Raw genomic sequence first — 22,854 nt, 5'->3', positions numbered from 1 at the left:
GTAGGAGGGATCTCAATACCAGATATCAAGCTATATTACAAAGCCACTGTTCTTAAAACTGCCTGGTACTGGCACAAGAACAAACATATACGCCAATGGAATAGAACAGAGAACTCATAAATCGACCCAAGCCATTATGCTCAATTAATATTTGACAAAGGAGGCAAGAACATACAATGGAGTCAAGATAGTCTCTTTAATAAATGGTGTTGGGAAATTGGACAGATACATGCAAAAAAATGAAACTAGACCACCAACTTACACTATTCACAAAAATAAACTCAAAATGAATAAAGGACTTAAACGTAAGACAGGAAACCATAAAAATCTTAGAAGAATGCATAGGCAGCAAAATATCAGACATGTATCATAGCAATATCTTAGCCAATAAAGCTCCTAAGGCAATGGAAACTAAACAAATAAGACTACATCAAAATAAAAAGCTTCTGCACAGCAAAAGAAACCATCAACAAAACAACAAGAAACCCACAGCATGGGAGAACATATTTGCCAATATTATCTCTGATAAGGGTTTAATCTCCAAAATTTGCAAGGAACTCATACAACTTAACTAAAGGAAGATTAAATACTCCAATCAAAAAATGGGCAAAGGACCTAAATAGACACTTTTCAAGACTTACAGAAGGCCGAGACATATGAAAACATTCTCAAAGTCACTAATCATCTAAGAGAGGCAAATCAAAACGACAATGAGGTACCATCTCACACCTGTCGGAATGGCCATCATCAACAAATCAACAAACAATAAGTGCTAGCCAGGATGTGGAGAAAAAGGAACCTTCTTGCACTGCTGGTGGGAATGCAGATTGGTGCAACCACTGTGGAAAACAATTTGGAATTTCCTCAAAAAATTAACAATGGAACTCACATTTGACCCAGTAATCCCACTTCTAGGAATATATCCCAAGTATTCAGAAACACCAACCAGAAAGTATATATACACCCCTATGTTCATAGCAGCACAATTCACAGTAGCTAAGATTTGGAAACAGCCTAAGAGCCCATCAACAGATGAATGGATTAGAAAACTATGGTACATCTACACAATGGAATACTATGCTGCTGTAAAAAAGAAGGAACTCTTACCATTTGCAATAGCATGGATGGACCTGGAGAGCATATGCTAAGCGAAATAAGCCAGTCGGAAAAAGATAAATATCACATGGTCTCACTCATTTGTGGAATATAATGAACAACATAAACTGATGAACAAAAATAGAGCCAGAGGAAAAAAATATATTTTAGAATATAATAGAAGTAATCCTGTTACTTGCAGGTTTTTAGTATTTCCTACAACTTTTGTATAATTACTATGTTAGTACAGTTTTGGTAATACGGTACTACTTTGAGTAATTAGGAGTAGGTGCGCTCCTAAACATTTCATGAGGTTTCTGTTCGACATCATTTTTTCTGGGCAGCCCAGACTTACTTCCCTGCTGCCACAGATTGTTCCCACCAGCATGGAACACTGTGCTGACAAGCCAGGGCAGAGGTCTTGTCTCTGCAGCTGAACTTCATAACCTCAGCCACCAGAAGAGAGCCAACAAGTCACAGAAAGTGCTTTAAAATATTTGCTGAATACAGTAATGAACCCATACATGGGGCTTTATATTTATCAAGGCAGAGCAATGTGAAATGCACACTTTGGACTCAAATGTAGATTCGAATCCCAACCCTGACACTCACTAGCTGGGTGGACCTTCCAAATCACTTTCCCTCTCAGAGCTTCAGTTCCCCTATCTATAAAAATCCCCACCTACCTTCCAGGTTTTTCTTAGAAATAAAATTCATAATGGATGACAAAAAAAATCAGATTATAAGAAACATTACTAGAAGAGTCAACTGAGGAAATGGTCCTCAAACGATTTGGTCTTGGGACCCCTTTACATTCTTATATATTACCGAGAACTCAAAAACCTTAAGTTTACATAGATTATATCTGTTGATATTTGCTCTATTAGCAATTAAAACCGAGCAATTTTTAAATGTTTATTCACTTAAAAATAAATCTATTTTACATATTTTTATGAAAAATATACTCTCCAAAAAAGTAGTAAGAAGAGTTTTCACTTTTACAAGTCTATATATATATAATTTGTTTTAATTGACTTCAGAGAGGAAGAGAGAGGGAGAGAGAGATAGAAACATCAATAATGAGAGAGAATCATTAATCGGCTACCTCCTGCACGCCCCCTACTGAGGTCAAATCTGCAAACCCAGCCATGTGCCCTGATCAGGAATCAAACCTTGACCTGGTTCATAGGTAGATGCTCAACCATTAAGCCATACCAGCCAGGCTTATAAGACTTTTTAATGCTCCCTCAATGACAGGTGGATCCCCATGTCTGTTTCTGAACTCACCCAGTTGCAACATGCTGTTTGTGAGTGAAATACAATAAGATAATGCAGCCTCACAGTTTGGTGCCACCACCGCCGTGATTCCTGCTAAGACCTCATTGCTGTTGTATGATTAGTGCAAATGGGAAGCAAGTCACAAAGCCAGTCTTAGTATCGCTGTGAAAATGCCTTCCTTGCAGAGCCCTAAAGTGTGTGGGACGCCCAGGGGTCCCCAAAGCACACTTTGAGAACCACCGTGGTAGACAGAGCAACAGTAAGAGGGAAAGCTCAGGAAGCACTGAGACCTACAGCGGGAGAGGGGAGGTAGTCTCTCCGCATGGGGACAGCAAGGCCGGGGGCACAGAAACACTGTGGCATCTGACCACAAGGGACTCTTGAGAAGAGAGCTGGGCAAGGCCACAGCAGTTAGGACCCCTGAGGCCCCTGGATTTCAAGGTCAAGGGGTGGAGGAATCCATTCAAGAGTTTTAACCAGGGAGTGTGCCCCTGATTTACATTTAAGGGGACCCTGAGGCTGACAGGACAGAGGAGCTAAGACCAATTAAGGCTCCTACAGAAGTGCACCTGAGGGACATATGACTGCCAGGTGGCAAGCATAGGGGCCGGGGAAACACACATTTGCGGTGAAGCCACAGACCTGCCAGGCCTCCACAGCCAGGTGGGCAGGGCCAGGCGCTGTGGAAAACCGGGTGACCGCCTGTGCCACATGGTAGGACAGGAGGGTCCTTCTGTGTCCTGAGCCTTCTTCCAGGTGACCCAGATAGTGCGCCTGATGCGATTTCTGGCGGGAGGCATATTAACAAGATAAGGTAAATGCACAGCCACCACCCACCACCAATGACAAGTGGGGTGACTATGACCCAGGTACGGCGGTGCACATGGTCAGTGGCCCACGCTCGAGGCCACATGAAGGGTCAGTCCTGGTTGGAATGCCTGCACCCTGGCCCTTCACAGCGTGTCCCTAACTCCCCTATCTGCACTGCACCCCCTTCCCTGAGGGCCTCAGGGAGAGCATGGGCAAGGTGCGCGTCAGCCCCCACCTGCACCTGTGCTCCGGGAGCCTGAGCATCCCTCCTGCAGGACAGGGGCACAGAGTCCACAACCGGGCTCCGCCTATGCCCTGGCGCGTCGGTCTCAGGACCGCACGTCCCAGAGGCGGGGAGCCTGGTGCGGCCCTGTGGCCTGGGGAGACCAAGGGCCGCGCTGTCACCCCGGCTCCCCGCCCCGCCAGCCCGCCAGCCGCGCGGGCACCAGCACCCACAGGCCTCCACAGTCCGGCGGCGGGCAGGGCGGGGCGCGATCCCCGCTGACGGGCGGGTGGAGGGCGCCGGCCGGGCGGGAGGGGGAAGGAGGAGGAGGGTGAAGAAAGGTGGAGGGTGGAGGGTACAGGGTGGAGGGAGGAGTGAGGAGGGAGAGGGGTGGGGGAGGAGGGCGGAGGAGGGAAGTGGGAGGGGGAGGAGAGAAGAGGGAGGAGGAGGAGGGAGGAGGAGGGCGGCGTGCACCTCGCCCCCGGCCCGCCGCCGCCGCCGGCCCAGGAAAGTAGGCCCAGCCGGCGGAGGGCCGCGCTGTATCATTCCGCCCGCGCCTGCGGCCGGCAGTCGGGCGGCAGCGGCTGTGGCAGGACGGTCGGGCGCAGCGGCGTCCTCGGCCCTCCCGGCCCCGGCCCGCCCGACCCCTCGCCGCCCCGCCTGGCCCGGCCGTTCCTGGAGCCCCACGCGCCGCATCCGGGGACTATATTCGCGCGGAGCGGCACAGCGGCGGCCGGCCGGGGCCGCTTACCGGTGTCGCCGCGCGCCTTGCTCTCCTTGGGCTTCGGGGGGCGGCCCCGCGGCATCGTAGGCGGCGGCGGCGGCCCACCCCTCGGCCGCACACACACTCACACACATACGCTCGGCGGAGCGCGCACGCGCGGGGACAGGCCGCGGGGACGCGGCGCGCGCCCGGCGGAGCGTGGAGGCGGGCGAAGCGGCCCAGGCGGCCGCCGAGCCCCGGCCGAGCGCGCGCCGGCCCACGGGGGGAAGGCGCCCGAGAAGGCGAACGGCAGCGCTAGGACCGCGCCCACCGCGGCGGGTTCCATGGCCCGGCGGGCCGTGTTGGGGGCGTTAGGAGCCGGCGCGCGGTGGGGGCGGGGAGGGGCGCCGTGCGCATGCGCGCTCCGCGTTCGGGCCTGGTGCGTCGGAGGGCGAGCGGCGTCACCTGGGAGCCCGGACCCCGACGGCCGGCCGCACTTGGGACACCCGCCGTGTGGCCGGAAGACTCCCCCGCTGGGACAGCCTTCGGGGCTGTGAGGAAGAAAGTTCTCTGTGGGCAGCGGGGGCTGAGAAAGCTTCCCAGGTGGGTGACCGGGGTAAAAGGGAAAACCCCACCGAGGAAGGGCCCTTGTGCCGGTACCTTGCGGAGTCAGGAAAGCCTTGGGGAGCCCGGAGCCCAGAGCCGGGACCTGACCGAGGACACGCACCCAGGCCGCCGTGTGCCGCCCTCCCACGGAGTACAGGAAAGCCACATGGTTCCACATGTGGTGATCTTTCTTATGGACCATTCTAACTCCCACAACATTCTCACGGAAACGGGACGGCAGGCGCCCGGAGGTGAAGCAGCTGCGCTGTGGAGGGAGTGATGATTGGCTCAAGCCCCAAGCAAGGAGTCACCTAGTCTCTGAAGAAGGAATTCAAGGCAATAAGTAATGATCAACCACATGCAAGATATGAGGGAATACAAACCTAATGTTACAAAACTTGGAACCACGAGGCAGGAAAGACACAAAACTAGTCAACATATTATAATGGAGGTTTAAATAATCCACGGAGAACCTTGAGATAACGCAAGAACCGTTGGAAAAATAGGAAAGAATCTCAACTCAATCTTAGTAAACGGTTGGTAAGAAAGGACTTTCCAGGTGGAGGCAACAGGTAAAGGGGGGAAGCTAAAATTAACTAAAAATCTCAAACGTGAGGTGCTTTATATCTTCAATTATGTTTTCATGTATTCATCCAATTCCTGAAAAAAACTAGGCAGATAATCATAATAAGAAACAAGCTCAGAGAGCTTTTCTAACATCAGCCAGCCAGTGAATGGCTAATGGGATTTCATAATTATTAACTGCTGCTTTTAAATAGTTCTTACATAAAATACTTCTAATCCTTGCAACAATCCTGTAAGTACCATTTTACAGATGAGACTGAGGTTCAAAGGATTTAATTTGGTTCAGGCTACATAAACTGTAGGCAAATCCAAGTCTCAAATTTTAACTGACAATCCTATATAACTAGTTGTATCAAAGCAGAAATCTACGTAAGTTTAGATACAATATGACAGTATTTCCATATGCATATTAGAGTAGGATTGGGATATAAGGCTAAGAAAATAGGTTGGAGGCAGATCTTAAGAATCCTTGGCCACTTACAAATCAGTTTGGATTATGATGATTTGTTTATAAATGTACACCCTAATTTGTTCTGAAAGTAATTTGAAGCAATTGGTACATGTGGATGAAGGGAAAAAGTAAAGAATCAAAAGTAAAGAATAAAGTCCTATGTAGTTATAAAAGGTGAATAGGAAATGGAACTCCAGACTTCTTGTCCCAAATAAAGAAGTAGACATGATCAGTTACCAGATTCTCATCCTTAAAAGATATCTGTATCCCTATCACCATATCCCTGTTGTTTCTTTTACCATACATACACATAGCAACTATATCATCAGCGGACAATTTTACTTCCCTTCTGATATGAATGCCTTTTATTTCATTTTCCTGCCTAATTGCTCTGGCTAGGACTTCCAGTGCAGTGTCGACTAGGAGTGGTGAGGGTGGGCACCCTTGTCTTGTTCCTGATGTTGGCAAGAAAGCTTTGAACATTTCACCATTGAGTATGGTGTTAGCTGTGGGTTTGTCATATGTGGCCTGTATTATGTTGAGACATTTTTCTATATCAAATTGCTTGAGTTTTTCTCTTGAAAGGATGTTGAATTTTGTCAAATGATTTTCCTGCATCTATGTAAATGAAAGTATGATCCCTATCTTTCATTCTATCAATATGGCATATCACATTTATTGATTTGCATTGCTTTCCATGGGTAAATTACCCTTGGTCATGGTGTATGAACCTTTCGAGGTGCTGGTGAATTCATTTTGTTAGTATTTTTTTTTTCCAAAAAAACACATATAAATGTATATATTCATCAAGAATATTGTCCTATAGTTTTCTTTTAGTGTCCTTATCTGGATTTGGTGTCAGGGTAATTCAGGCCTCCCAAAATGAGTTTGTAAGTATTCCCTCTCTTCAATTTTTTGGAAGACTTTGAGAAAGACTGGTGTTAATTCTTCTTTAAATGTTTGATAGTATTCACTGGTGAAACCATCTGGTCCTAGGCTTTTCTTTGGTGGGAGGGCCTTTATTTTTTCAATCTCTATTCATTATTGGTCTGTTCAAATTTTCTATTTTTTCATGATTCAGTCTTGGTAGGGTGTATGTAGGTTGGTTTCCTAGACTTACCCTCCTAGACGTCTCAGAATTCTATAGAAGGCTGCTCTTCCTTTTGTTTTAAAATTGATAACTATATTGGACATTAAAAAAGGAGGTATAAAACATATGCTTCCCAGAACCACACAGAGCACAGCTAGAGAACAGGGTCAACACCCTGGAAGTCCATATCTGCTCCTCCCTGAGGACATCCTCTCCCAGAAGTACCTGCTCTCCTGGTACTGCATCATCATTCCCTTGACTGTATGGTTGTACAGTTTATTTAGATGTCTTTATTTATTTATTTTTTAAATATATTTTACCGATCCTTTACAGAGAGGAAGGGAGAGAGAGACAGAGATTAGAAACATCGATGGGAGAGAAACATCGATCAGCCGCCTACTGCACATCTCCCGCTGGGGATGTGCCCGCAACCCAGGCACATGCCCCCAACCGGAATCGAACCTGGGACCCTTCAGTCCGCAGGCCGACGCTCTATCCACTGAGCCAAACCGGTTTCGGCTATTTAGATGTCTTTAAAGAAATGCAGTATTAGTCAATTGGTCCAATTTTTGACCTTTTTCTTAAAGTTGTTGTGAATTCTTCTGTGTCTTGAGTCTTCGTTCAATACTGTGCTTGTGAAATTTATTGATGCTGATGCATATAGCTTTAATTTATTTTCACTGTTGTATAGTATTTCATTGTAAGACTATGCTAGTTTATTCATTCAATCCATTGTTAATGGACTTTTGGGTTATGCCAAGTTGTGTTTTGGCTTATTTTTATAAACATACTATCTATATAGTATGGGTGTGTTTTTTTAATACAGTATAAAAAAATATTTATCTATTATCTTATTTTTCGCTTTCAATTTGTCCCAAGTCATGTAAGTTTACCTTTCTCTATTTTCTTGCCTTCTTTTAGATTGATTTTTTTTCTCATTCTACTTTTCCCCCTTCACTAGTTTGAAAATTATATACAATATTCTCCCAAGGGTACATAGACATTTAAAGATGATATTTAATATAATGTTAACCAATATCTTTACCCTGCTCTTAATTTATATACTATTCTTTTTAATCCTGCTTTTGAACTGCAGAAGATATTTTACGTAGTAATTTAACTTGTCTAGATATACCTAGATGTTCCGTTCTTTTTGTATTCTACATTCCTATCTCTGACCTCTTCTTTCTTTCTGTCTCATACATATTTACTATTTAATTTAGTAAGCATGACCTGTGGCAAACATTCTTAATTTTTGTTTACCTGAAAATGCCTCTGTATTGCTCTTATTCTTAAAGATAGTTTCTTCTAATTAAATAATTCTATGTTGAATTATTTTCTTTCAGTCTACTGAAAATATTCTGTTTTCAGCTTGGCTTCTCATCAGTGACAAAGAATCAGTCTTCATTGTTTTGGTGATCACCTTTTTCATGGAAGCTTTTTAAAAAATATATACTTTTATTGATTTCAGAGAGGGAGAGAAACATCAATGATGAGAGAGAATCATTGATCGGCTACCTCCTGCACACCCCCCACTGGGGATCAAGCCCCCAACCTGGGCGTATGCCCTTGACCGAATCGAACCTTGGGCCCTTCAGTCCGCAGGCTGACACTCTATCCACTGAGCCACATAGGCCAGGGCTTCACTGAAGCTTTTGAGACCTTCTCTCCACCATTGGTGTCTTGCAGATTCATCTTGGAGTGCCTGTGTGTGGATTCTTTTCATTTATACTTTCAGGGATTCATAAGGAATTTTCACGAATTACTTCTAAAATATGGCCTTAGCTGCATTCTTTCTCCTGGAATTCCAACCAGATTTATGGTAGGGCTTCCTATTTTATTCTCCTGTTTCTTTTCTTTCATAAAACTTAAAAAGGCGACCACTGACATTTGTTTAGATATTCCTCTTGCCTCACCCTTGTGCTTGCCTGATGGAGGTGAAACTGCTATGAACATTGTGTCAAGTCTTGGCATGGATGTTCCACAGAAGATCCTGTGCTTGGTCTGCATTTTGAGAAACACAACTAAGTAGCAAAGCCTTGGTTTTCCTGTCACAGCCCAAGGGGGGGCTCTGCACCCCAGTCATTTCCTCCTCTTCAAGGAGACATCTGACATTCCTCCTGCTGTGTAAGTCAGCAAGGAAGATGCACTTCAAAGGAGATTCCACAGCCCATTCAATAGAGAATAACTCTGCTGCTTGTTTCTTTTTATTGGGGTGAAACCATACAGCATAAAATTTACCATTTAACCACTTCAAGTGTGGCATTAAGTACATTCCATTAGGAAAGTAACTTTCTTGCTTACAGTTCATTGACAACAAAATAGAGTTCTCCAGAGACCTTCAGATCTGCAGCCCAGAGCTTTTCCATGTGGTCTTTACCTAAACCAGCTCCATCTCCACTCTCCGTGTTTATGCCCAGATCCCAGCCTCCTGTCCTCTGGAGTCCATGACTATATTTTTTCTTTATTCCCTGCACCAAGGATTAAGGCAGAGGCATCTATTTCTACTACGACTCCGTTGCTAGTGTAGAAGGTGGTAGAAGATGGAACATGCTCACTCAGAAAGGGCGCAGTCATTTTGGACCAGCAACTTAAGAGATGCTCTTTCCTCCTACTGCTTGCGGCTTCTTGTCAGTCATGGAATCACTGTGGCCGCAGACTCATCAACAGCTGATTTCCTGGGAAAAGGTGATAAACCTTGGAAGGGACGATTAAGTATATCCCTTCTGACACAGTTGCATGGACTCTTGTCCGCATTGCAGCTATCAGCCCCATTTAGTGAAAGAAGATGGAGACTTGGGTTGTCTCATGGCACTCTAAATCTTTTGAATTTCCATTTTCAGAAAGTGTGCAGGGCAGTGTGAACCTGAGTGGCATAGATTTTTGTCCCACAGTGTAACCTACATGTACACTTCCGCTTAAACAAAAACACACCACACCTGCCAGTGTTCCATGGGGATGTTACCTTTCAGCATTTTCCAGGCCCACCAGCCTCCAGCCTTGGCTAATAGCATCCAGAAAATTAGAGAAGCTGTTTTCATTGTGGGGTGGGGGGTGGGGCAACAGTCTGATCACTTTTCTCCTGAGCAGATAAGGTCTTAATTGTGTCTCATATTTGGAGGCAGGAAACCGTCATCTATTCTATTCCTCGTTAGAACTAAGAGGTTTTATGTAAACAGTCTTTCTGCCACCCTGTTAACCTCAAATAACCCCTTTGCACCTGCCAAGTTGCACTGTGAACTGCATACACCCTTCTAGACACACACTCAGCTTACACAAGCAGGTTCCGTAGTCAACGATTTGGGGTGACAGTTGCCCTGTAAAGCTTAAAAACCTCCAACACATTTTCTCCCATAGATTTCACAGGAAATGCAGGTGCCAGGCTGTGTGGCCCCAGAAAAGTCCCTTTACCTTTCTAGGTCTCCGACACTAACATGAGAAAGTTGGGCTGGTGGCTCTGTGAGGTCCCCAGGCAGTCTTCATATTCTAGACGGCTTTCTGCTTGGGCCCTGAACAGCAAACACTCAGTGCTTTGTTTCCAGGATGAGTCCGGTGGATGAAAGCTGAAGCCAGTGGCCCTTGAGCACACTCTCAGGGCTGGCCTTCCTGCACCCGTGGACTGCAAGTGAGAGAGTTACACGTGGCTGTAATAAAAATGAAAGTGCTCTGTTAATTCACTAGCAAGCCCAGCTTCACTTGTGCAGTTCACTGATGCCTGCAATCAGCTCTGTGAGGTGAGCCATATTTGAGAGAGGACAGGATGGCACTAGCAGGTTTGGCTCAGTGGATAGAGTGCCAGCCCACAGATTAAAGGGTTCTGGGTTCGATTCCAGTCAAAGGGAACATACCTCAGTTGCAGGCCGGATCCCTGGGCCTGGTGTCTGTGTCTTCCCCCTCCCTTCCACTCTAAAAATCAGTAGGAAAATATCCTCAGTTGAGGAGTAACCAAAAAAAAGAAAAGAAAGGATAGGATGCCACACCCTCCTATACAGTGTATGGGTGCAGTCACCATGGTTCACCACCTACCAAGACCCCAAAAGGCTAAGAAGACTGCTCTGGGCTACTCCAGAGTCAGTGCACCTGAGCTGCTGTGGCCTGGCCCATGGTGAGGATGACACTCCAGCTGGTTCCCTCTTCAGGATGTGTTTCAGGAGGAGAGAGAGGGAAGGAGGGAGGGGGGAGAACGAGAGAGAGAAAAGAGAGGGAGAGGGAGGAGCGCCACCTGGTGGCAAGTCATGATGCTGCCAGCACTGGCAGGAGCAACCCAGAGTCCTGCCATTTGTTACACAGGCCTGACTTCCAGTGCTGAAACAGTGATTGGCACACACTGGCTGCTAATAATGATAGGTAACATCTATTTATTGAGTAACAACTGTGAGTTCTTTTTAATTGGTAGAATTTTTTAGATTTACAGAAAAATTGACCAGCTGGTACAGAGTTCCCTTGTACCCTCCTCCCCCTCAATACAGTTTCTCCTATTGATAACATCTTGCATTAGTATGGTACATTTGTTACATTTAATGAACCAATATTGATACATTAGTATTAACCAAATCCCACACTTCAAGGTTCACTCTTGGTGGTGTGCCTCCTATGGATTTGACAAATGCATGTCACATACCCACCATTATGGTATCAGAGATCAGCACCATTGTTCTGTGCTTCACTTATTCATCCCTCCCTCCCCCTAACCCCTGGCAACCACTGATCTTTTGACTGTCTCCAAAGTTTTGCCTTTTCCAGAATGTCATATAGTTGAAGTCATATATAAGTAGCCTTTTCTGGTTGGCTTCTTTCACTAAACAATATGCATTTAAGGTTCCTCCATGTCTTTGTGGCTAGACAGCTCATTTTTTAGCACTAAATGATATTCCATGTCCTAGATGTAACATAGTTTATTTATCCATCACTTACTGAAGTACATTTTGGTTGCTTCCGGTTGTTGGCAATTATTGCTATAAGTATCCATGTGCAGATTTTTGTGTGGACCTAAGTTTTCAGCTCCTTTGGGTAAATACCAAGGAGCAAGGCTGCTGGATTGTTGAATTTTGTAAGAAACTGCAAACTGCCCTGCAAAGTGGCTGTACCTTTTCATTCCCACCAGCAGTGAATGAGAGGTCCTGCTGCTCCACACCCTCACCAGCATTTGCTATCATCTGTGTTCTGGATTTTAGCCGTTCTAGTAGGTGTAGGGTATCTCATTGTTTCAATTTACATTTCCCTGATGACATATGCTTCAGAGCGCCTTTTCATGTGCTTATTTGCCATCTGTACATTTTTTGTGATGAGAAGACTATTCAGATCTTTGCCTATTTTTTAAATTAGATAGTTTTCTTGTTGCTGAGTTTTAACTTTATACATTTTGTTTACCAGTTATCAAATATGTGTTTCACAATATATTTTAATATATATGAAATACACATATTTAAATAAAACATATTTGTTGAAGTGTCACCTAAAATAATTTCCTATGCCATCTGTGGTATGTGTACAAAAAATTTAAATATTTCCCATTTAAAGTGAAATAGCAATAGTGCAGATTCATTTCTGTGGACATATATTCAAAGCAAAATAACCATAATCACATCCATGAAAACTCCCTTCCCATTGGTGCATCTTTGACTAGACATAAACAGGTGGACTATTATGACCCATGGTGCAGGAGGCTTAACACACACCAACATTGTTCAATACCATTTGCTTTGGGAACACACTTACATGCAGGTTTATTTCATACGTTTCGTGATACCTGTCCTAGTCTATTCAGGCTGCTGTAACAAAGTACTACAGACCGAGTGGCTTATAAACAACATAAATTTATTCCTCACAGCTCTGAAGACTGGAAATCCAAGATCAGGGTGCCAGCATGGTCAGATTCTGTTGAGAACTGTCCTCTGGGTTGCAGATGTCTTCTGTCTGTGTCCTCACATGGTGGAAGGGTTATGAGTGCTCTCTGGGGTCTCTTTCAAATGAACACTAATCCCATTCATAGGGGCTCCACCCTCATAACCTAATCATGTCTCAAAGGCCCCCATCTAATACCATCACATTGGGGGTTAGGTTTCAAGACATGAACTCGGGGAGACACAAACATTCAGTCCCTAACACCTGAATATAACCTCTGCTCCCAGAGGCAGATCTTGGTAATAGCAATAGTTTGGGACATGATGCCTATAATAATTGAGGTTTAATTTCAAATGATGCTTTGCAAAGACTATGTAACTTCTATTGCATTCCAGATTCTTCCAGTATAGTGACACCACAGAGAGGGGACTTGACAAAAGACAGAAGGCAGAGTTCTCAGTGATTTTTGTTCTCCTTGTTATGTCATCTAACTTCCCTGAGCTCAGTTTACTAACCTGAAGTACATGATTGCTATGTTCTTTCCAGCTCTGACTCTTTTGAGTCAATGATTTGTGAAGCTTACCTGTAAGACACAGGAAATGGCTACATAAAAAACTGCAAAAGGAGGATATGTCTAACATTTAGCCACAACAGGAAGGAAATGGAAGCTTTTACTTCATCCTCAGCTGAGATCTGAAGCAAACAACAAAGTTGTCGGTGGAAAATCCCGAGCCCACCTGAGATTCCTGGGACAGCCAGGTGACAGACACACCGCATATTGGGTGTTGGGCTAAACACTCAGCAGCAGAAATGAATACAAATTGGATACGATGAAAAACCTGCAATGACAACTTCAGTCTAAAGTGAAATAATGCCATCATTATAGGACAATTCGCATCCATAGTCCAAGGTTAATGGAGAGCCCACCATCAGCAGCTGGGCTCACCAGCTCTGGGCACTGGGAAAGTTCAGGAGCAGAAGGGTCAGCTTGCCTTGTTTCTACTCTGTGTACAGAAGGCGCCTAGTGCCTCAACCAGAGATTGTTATGAATACTAAGCAGTGTAGCAAATACTTTGAGGAGCCGAGCCCACCCACAGCCTTCAGTAAAGGTCAGCCATTGTTACGCCCACAGGCACACTCCCTGGGCACGGGGCTGTGTGGCGCCACATGGGCTGCTGTGTGGCGTTCCACAGACTGGCCCTGTTCACCCTTCCTCAGCTTTTGAATGCCCCCCACTCAGCCTTCAGTCCTTCTCTTTCTCATCCCTTCTTCAGAGGCTCATTCTCTTCAACTCTCCAAAGAAACCCATCCTTTTAGAAACTGACAGTTCCTCTGGAGGCAAAATGAGATGTCAAAAAAATTAGTTATGTGCCTTTGAAAAATCAAATAAGACCTGGAAACAATAGTGAGAGATTTGTTTTCCTCAATCAAAGACACTCAGGAGAATTCCTTCTGTTAGTCCTTGTTTTCTCCATAAGGCCTCTTGGGAGCAGCAGTGTCTCAGCTTGGTTTGACTTTAAGTACAGAGGCTTGTGTGCAGGTGGTACATTTGCAAATGTGACCTCAGGGAGCTGGAGCAGGAGGAGGACCAATGTAAGGATGCATTCTCCAGTTGGGGCCACCATGACCCTTGGGACTGACTGAGGAGCCTCATGAAATACAATTCAGAACCATCTTTCAGGCAAATGGAAAGAAAGCATTACCACCCCTATACTTCTGGGTGGTACATGCCTGAGGGCAGAGTGGGCGCCTCAGAAGACCTAGAGCAGGGGTGGGCAACCTTTTTGTGAGTGGGTGCCAAAACCAACAAAATCTCTGACTCAAAATTCTTTTGTGTGCCAACCCTAACTTTTTGAGAACATGTTACGCCTACTTGATATCTCTTAAGGTGTACTTATGTGAAGAACCTTGAAGAAATAATAAAATTCATTCAAGCGACAAAAACACAGTATATGATGATGAAAAATACGTTTATTTTTTAATGCATACATGTACACTGATAGTCCAACAGAAAACTTTATGACTCCATATGATATTATCAGTGGGACTTTTGCTGCTGCATCACTGATGACAGAGATTTTACATCAGGTTTATATTTCGTGACCTTCAGAGATATGCACGAGCTACTACTTTCATCCGCCAGGCTACTCCTATTACGAGACTTAACAAAATTCATCACTGAGAACAAAGATTCACAAGCGTATGTGGATGAAACCAAAACACTGGTCGGATCTAGGAAGGCAGGGAGAGTTAAGGCAGAGGCATAGAAATTGCTTTTCCCCTCTCTCGTCAATCCATGTCTATGGTCTTTAAGAATAACTTGTTATGTAAAATTATGTATTTATCTAAGATGCACCTACACTGAATTTATCTGAAAAATAAAAAAGTTGATATTAAGAAAAAAATTGTAAATGGAAGATTATAAGAGAGGGTTTCGTGTGCCAGCAAAAGTTACTGGCGTGCCATGTTTGGCACGCATGCCAGGGGTTGCCCACCCCTGCCCTAGAGCGTCACACTCTGGAATAGGGTCCAAATCCAGGAAGGACAAGTCACTGTCCTTGCCAGGGTAAGAGGGCATCAAGTATACCTAAGGTTCCATCCTGAGACTACAGGATTCCTTGTAGGATCCCTTATCGAGGGCTTAGTATGTGTCTGTGATTGCCGGTGGGTATAAGCAGTGGCAGGGACCAGCTCAGCCTGGGTAAGAGGAGGCTGTCCTCCTTCCCTGTCACCAAGGCTGTTACTCTGTGGCTCACTCCATGAGTGAGGAGGCTGACAGACTGGGTCACTGATGTGGCAAGGTTTTTGCTCACCCACCAGCATTCCCCCAAATACACCAGATTTTTGCAGGAGCTGGACAGCTGACTTGAGTGGGGATATGACGAGGTCCCCACGCCTGTGTCCTGTCTCCGGCAGTGGCACTCATCTCCCAGGAATGTGGTGTTGCTTCACATTTACCTGGTTGGGACTGACAGGGAACGGGTCAGTTTTAGGAACTTCCACTTGGCCCTTCCTACCATAAACATCTCTTACCCCTCATGACATGGAGCCGTGTGCAGGTTTTCCAGTCACTGACCTCTATGACCAGGAATCAAGTCCACCAGATGGGCTTCACCAAGAACCCCACGCTCAGGCCTCCTCAGCCCACACTGGTGCTGTTGTGAAAGGGTGAGAAGTGTGTTTTGCCCCGAGGCAGGGAGCTGTCTGGCTGCCCTTTGCAGAACCCTGGGAAGCCCACATGGGGCCCAGCTGGAGAAAGAAGTGAGGCTGAGAGCATGCTGAACTTGGGTGGGGAAGTGAGAGGCATCCCTACAAGAGGTGCCTCCGAGGTCATGGGTGCATCGATGCCATGAAGAAACATCAGAAATACTTATTAATACTTGGGTGGTGGGTGGCATCAAGTAACAGCTTCAAGATGAGGTGAGGCTACCAGCAAAAAGGAATCGGTTAGACTGGTCTGGTCCAGCTGCCAGATGACCAGGCAGAAGTCAAAAGCACTGGAAGGTGAGAACGAGAGGCTTGGGGTTCATTGCTGCTATTTTTACGGGTAAAGCTTGGTATATATACCTTACAATGACATAGATATAGCATAACTATTTCTACTGACTATGGTCATCTAAAACGGGACCTCAAACCCATAAATTAAAACAAAATAAACCCTGTAACAACAAAAGCAGGGCTCTGAGCCTCTGGCAGTCACAGGCCAAAGGTGAAGCCTTTTACTCTACAAGAGGGACGGAGCGGCCCTTCACACAGCAAGCACAAGGAAGAGAAGCACAGGGCAGACCAACAAGGGCGCTGCTGCAGAGAGGAGCGGCCCTGGGAAAGGAGCCCAGCCCTGGTGCCCAGCACTTCAAGGAGCAGCCTGGGCTCCGGGGCCGCTGGGGGGCAGCACCATCTCAGAGAGCAGCAGCTGAGGGGTTGCAGAGGTAACTCACTCTCATAACCAGTCATTCATCATCTGTGCAGGGGTTCTGCCACTTCTTAGCTCTTTGTGATCTGGGCAAGTTAGATGCCCACACTAAGACTATTCCTTCAATTGTAAAATCGAGTTTAACATTTAGATTTGTGAGGTAACTAATGTGATAATCTGTGCAAATGTCTGGGACAAAGAAGACAGTGTGTTCCTTCTCTGCTTGACGAAGCTGCATCTCTAGGCACAAACCCTGTTCTGGGCCATCCTGAAAACCCGCATATCCCTGAGTCACCACTAGACTTGGATCAGATAAGCCTGAGGACCCCCTGCCCTCTGCAGGGGCCTCCCTGCTCAGGACTTTGACCGCCCAGGGACCCTGGACACTGAGAGGGCCGATAGATGCCTACAACGTATTCTACTGACACGGGCAATTTGGGAGGTGGGGGGGGGGGGGCAGGTCAAGCACCCTGGGGGAATCTGACCTCAACTGCAGAAACCACATGGGCCTCAGGTGAGGCTTCTCCACTCCCAGCAGCCCCTGCACATCCACCCTGCACAGCACTGCGCAGCACATGGAAGACAGGCAAGAAGAACGCAGTTACAATGGCCTACACCTCCAGAAGGAAACTGGAACTAATGTGAAGCTTGTATCTGTTTATGATCCACTGGGAATAAACATAGTGGGATGGCTTGTCCCCAAATTGGGTAGGTATATTTGGCTCTATGGCATCTGAGTGAACTTTGGGGAACCCTGGGGGCAGGGGGTCCTTATCTAGATGGGCACTTGTCCTCCTTAGCAGCTAAACCAGAGGGATAATGCCAGGCCTCTCCCTGTTCATCCAGAGGGAAACACCACACATACTAACCTGCAGTGGGCTGAATATGAGCCCTTATTAAAAGTCAGAAGGGCAGGGGGGCCACAGCGAGCACCGATACTCTATTCCAGCTGCTTGTTGATGATCCAGGCGGTGCTGGGTTTCCAGGTGGGAGGGGCAACAAGATCTGCTTATACATTCACTTGCTTACTTAGTATTAATGGCAAACAATTCTTCCAAAGAGACATAAACGTACATGGAGGTAAATAAATTCACTTTTTAATACTAAATGCTAACATTCTATAAAATGATAGCACAGGATCACAACCAGAATACCCAGTGTACTGATCTTAGATTCCATTTTACTTACATTCATTTGTGTTTACAGTTTTATCGCATTATAGTTTTTGTGTCCCCCAAGCACACTGAATGCCTCCAGTACCACAAAGATCCCTTCTATAGCCCACTACCCTCCCCACCCCATCCCTAACACCTGGCGACTGCTCATCTGTCCTCCATTCTGGAACTGTGCCCTCCAAGAAATGCTATGTAATGGAATCAGAAATCCCCAGGAGCCACTGGAAGTGGAGTGACAAGTAGGGAGCTGCCCTGGAGCATGGCCCTGCCGGGACCTCGATTTTGGCCTCATGGCCTCCAGGCTGTGAGGGAATCCGTATCTGTTGTTTTACACCACCCAGTCTGCGGCACTTCATCTTGGCAGCCCCAGGAAACTAACACAGCAGAGAAAAATGGCAAATGTGTACCCACAGACACACGGGGAATGTTGTATACATTCTCTAATACACTCTGTTCTCAGGAGCAAAAACCTGGGAATACTCCACATACTCCTCCATAGGAGCATGATTAATAAATTATCACAATCAGGAAACACAGGGTCCCTGCTACCTGACATGTGGATGTGTCTAAGTTTTTCTCCTGTGGGAGCCTGGTGATGGAGTTGGCTCCTCAGAGACCCACGAGTCCTCCTGGTAAATAGACATCTTGCTGGAGCTAAGAGATGAGAGTCACACTCTAGAAAGGGATGCCTACTTATTTCACCACCAGCAGTACACAAGTGAACCTGCTTCCCAAATTTTCGTCAACACTAAGCATTAACATTTTGGGGAGGTGAGCCCCTTGCCGTCTTGTGGAGCCCAAAAAAGTATATGTTGCCATATTTTTGTTTTGCATTGCTTTAGCAACTTGTGAGGTTGGACTTTTTCTACTCATTTATTGGTCCTTTCAACTTTTTTTGTAAATACTTGTTTGGATCTTGGACCATTTTTCTATTGGGTGGAGTCACTGGGTTACCTTTTTTCTTATTGATCTGTAGGAGTATTTTAGATATTATCATTAGGAACACTGCAATAGTGATTAATTAGGAAATCATCCAAACCCCTCATTGTCTCCGATTATCAGCTTGGTGGAACATTTCCAACCCCTGAGGATGCTGGGCCCCTTCCTTTATTCCCCACAACTCTGGACAGGCCTGTGCCAGGGGTTGTGAGGCCCCAGTGTGCTCTTGGTGCCGCAGGGCACACATGGGAGGCAGGCGGGGCCCTGTCCAATTCCATCTCCTTCACGGCACAAAGAGCATTAAGACGTTTGTGGGGATTAACAAGCCACACTTTATGCTCTAAGAATTATGTGACATTTGAATTGCTCTGAAGTGTGAAAGGGTCTATTGTGTAGAGATTCAAACCCATCCTGAGCTCTCACCATGTCCGGGTTAGAGCCTGGTTTTCATTTGCATCTATGTATCACAAGCAGTTTCCTCTGGAGCCTGCAGACAATGTTTCAGTTATCCAACCAGGAAACAGCAATCTGTGCGTGGTAGTCAAACCAGTGCACCGTGAGTCCTCCTGACATGCCCTCCGTTCCTGAGGGAAGGTCTGCAATGGCCTCCTTCCACTCACAGTACTGACCAGTAAGCACAGGAGGCCCAGCGCAGAGAATGGGCGGCACAGTGCGCACACAGGACAGGAGAGAAGGACTCTCAGAGAATAGGAGAGAAGGGCGCTCGGAAGCCCGGGTAAAAATATCTTGCCCTCCCGGGAGGCCAACAAATGACCCTTTTGAAAGAGAAAGCCATACATTTTCATTTCTACCCAAATCATTTTATAACATCCTCTTAAAAAGATTATTTGGTTAAAACATTTGCTCCTTTCCAAGTAAAACCAAGCTATGCAGATAAAGAGTGGAGACACTCTATGCTGTCGACACGGTGAGGACGTGAACCAATCCTTGCCACGTGCTCTATGCTGAAACCTGTGAGCAGGTTGCAAATGATGGAACTCATCTCTTGTGGGTTATTCCTACACCCCTTTGTGTCAACACATACTCTCCATCTCACTCTTTCTTCTTGCACTCATCAATTCGTTGAACAAGAGAGTAAACAAAACTGTTTTCTCCAATTACGCTACTCCAGCCCTGGGTGAAACAATCCTCTGGAGAAGACACCTGAGGAGTTGGCAGAACAGAGGGGCTGCTGGGAGGACACGATGGAGCAGAGGGAGGGACCTGGGTGAGGGCGTATGGGAGACAGCAGTGGGCAGCTTTCATCAAGGCCTCCACCCAAACTTCCGCCCAGTGCGTAACAGTCAAGCCAGGACAGACTGATGGGGTCTGCCCTCCCAGGCACACCACTAGACACACCTGAACTCCCATAGGACCGGAGGTCAGGAACACCACCATCCTCGTAGACACATGAGGACTGCGCTGCCCTCTCAGGTTCACTGTGAGCACCTCCAGGACGGCCAGCTCTGTGCCACCACACAAGCAGACTTGGCTGGCGCCTATGGGCTTCGGCATCTTCCTGGCTCCAGGTGTATTTGTGCACTTAACCTATCTCCCGAGCAAGGCGAAACGAGAGCAGAGGTCAGCAGTCAGCTGTTCACCAACCTGCTGCCTCTCCCAGTGGACGCCGGGGCACTGACCCAGTGCTTCCTGTCCTGCAAGGTCCCTGGGTCTTAGATACAGCTTCAACCCGGGTTCAGAATATGCACCCATTTCTCCAGCCTTTGTCTCCCAGTGTCTGGCCTTGGCTTCACTGCTGCTAACACATGCTGTTGGGATATTCTGCTGTGTTAGCAGATTCGGGTCTAGGTTTGTCCCCACCTGAACTTCAGTCTCAGACACACTGTGCTCACTCAGGCCTGCTGCCAACCCCTCAGCATGTCTGTCCTGTTGCTGCCCATACGCTACATGGCATGCCTCCTTCTGCACTCAGGGCCAAGTCCAGAACACTCTGACCCTGTGCAGGCTGGGAGTCGCTGAGTGAGAGGAGACAGCCCCTGGTGAGTGGTGCCTGCTCTCTGAACAACAGGAGATGGGGGTCGGGCAGAAGCCCTGTCCAGGGAGGCTGCTGGTGCTGCACCATCACTGGGAGGATGGACATGCTTAGGGTGAAGCCTCTAGATTCAAAAAGCTCACCTTCCCACAGGGATTACGGACTAGATGAAGGAGCAAAACACACTCACTTCATTTAGCTTTTAGTAGTATTAATAGGTTGATGGATAATGCACAATTTAGAATAAAATGGAAAGAAACGTAAGCATGTAATAACACATAGTTACTGCTCGTGAATTCTTAACTGTGAAAATCAGTCCCACCACCTTTCTTACACAGAATGTGTGAAGGTGCAGCCAACTGCACAGCCTAGGGCTTGAAGACAGAAAAGGCTGGTCTGCAGTGTCTGCATGTCAGGAAAATGTCATGACCATCACTTTCGATCAGAAGAGCACTGTTCCTGCTCAGCTCCCTGGCATACCATTCTGGTCATTCACTCATCATTACACACAGTTATCAAGTATCTACTAAGTGCTGGCACAATTCCAAATGCTGAGATAAAGCAGAGAACAAGCGGGCAGGATCCTGCATAACAACAGCTTACATTCTAGTGGACAGAGACAAGCAGAAGTAGCCAACCCAAGGAGTAAACAACAGTACAGCATGGTGGTGAGTACTATGCGAGAAATTAAAATAGAAGGAGACAGGCTGAGATCTGAGTGAAAAGGAGGGGGCAGTGTTGTAAAAATCAGGGGGAACTGGACCACTTAACATTATTAAGATATTGTTGTGATGCTAACATCACCAGTGCGATATGAAGACTCAATATGGGTCCTATCAAAATTCCAATGGATTGTTACATAGAAAACCAAAGCTTGAGCAATGAAAGAAAAAAACAGATAAATTAGATAATCGAAATTAAAAGATTTGTGCATCAAAGGACAGCTTACATTTTAGGACAGCTTACATTTCCTTTCCTTGGTAAGGAAAATACAACCTACAGAATGGGAAAAAAGGTTTGCAAATTATATGTCTGATAAGAATCTAGTATATATAAAGAATTCTTACAACTCTACAACAAAAAAAGACAAATGACCCAACTAAAGAATAGGTAAAGAATCTGAAGATACATTAAGGGCCAATAAGCACATGAAAGTTGCTTAACATCCTAAGTCAATAAGGAAACAGAAATCAATCAACATTCTCTCTGTCCGTGCCTTTCATTTCCAGCACGACAGGAAACTGAGGATTTGGGGTCCCCTGCCTCTAACAGCATGAAGCCTGCATGTTGGTCCCCGGAGATGACTGAGCTCCCGAGTTCCACTGCCTGGGCTCAACTCCTGGCTTCATCGCTTTCTGTGGTGACCCTGAGCAAGTGAGTAAACGCTTCTGTTTCAGTAATATCATCTAATAAGAAGGAAGGAAGGAAGGTTTTTTGGTTGTTGTTTGTTTTTTGTTAATCCTCACCTGAGGATATTTTTCCATTGACTTTTAGAGAGCGTGAAAGACAGAGAGAAACAACAATGTGAGAGAAACACATCAACTGGTTGCCTTCTGCATGAGTCCTTACCAGGGCCCAGGCCAGGGAGAAGCCTGCAATCAAGGTACATGCCCTCGACCGGAATCGGACCTGGGATCTTTGGTCTGCAGGCCAGCCCTCTATCTGCTGAGCCAAACCGGCTAGGGCGGGAGTTTGGTTTTGAAGATTAAATGAGCTTGTCCCTGTCTTCTCTCTTGCCCTTCTGACAACAGCCAGGAAGCCCCACGGTCAAACTGAACTACCTTCCTCACAATCAAGGAACATTGAGGATGTAACAACACAGGAGCAAAAACATGGCAGACCTTCCCGGCCCCACACTGAGAAGGCCAACAGTTCCTGAACATCTCCCTCCAACTCCCCCTGCAGTCAGCTTTCAGATACACTAGAACTGTAAGTTAGCTCAACTATAAGTCAAGTAATAGAACTTGTCCCAGGGAAAACAGCAAGTTTGGGGTGAAGGGGTCTGCATGTGTGCGCATGTGCACGATGGGATGGCAGAGGCGGGTGATGCGATGCTATGCTTTTGCTTTGGGAACACTATTTTCTCTAAAGAACAGCACTTTAAAAAATCAATTCTTTAGTTCTGAGAGAGTCCTGTGGTATTTTATCT

General features: G+C 46.2%; 1 protein-coding gene across 1 annotated transcript in view; it reads right to left on the bottom strand.

Annotated features, from left to right (window-relative positions):
* Positions 1-4,266, bottom strand: part of ZNF236 (zinc finger protein 236) — an 80,216-nt gene extending 75,950 nt beyond the window's left edge. Inside the window, exon 1 of the mRNA XM_081097582.1 lies at positions 4,158-4,266. Coding sequence (XP_080953708.1) covers positions 4,158-4,212 — 55 coding nt within the window. The 5' untranslated portion in view covers positions 4,213-4,266. The remainder of the gene's footprint in view (positions 1-4,157) is intronic.
* Positions 4,267-22,854: the final 18,588 nt, after the last annotated feature.

The sequence above is a fragment of the Myotis nattereri genome (genome assembly GCF_964212035.1).
Source record: "Myotis nattereri genome assembly, chromosome: 8".
Taxonomy (NCBI): domain Eukaryota; kingdom Metazoa; phylum Chordata; class Mammalia; order Chiroptera; family Vespertilionidae; genus Myotis; species Myotis nattereri.
The sequence above is the reverse complement of the archived record's forward strand: the minus strand, read 5'-3'. Positions and strand labels throughout refer to the sequence as shown.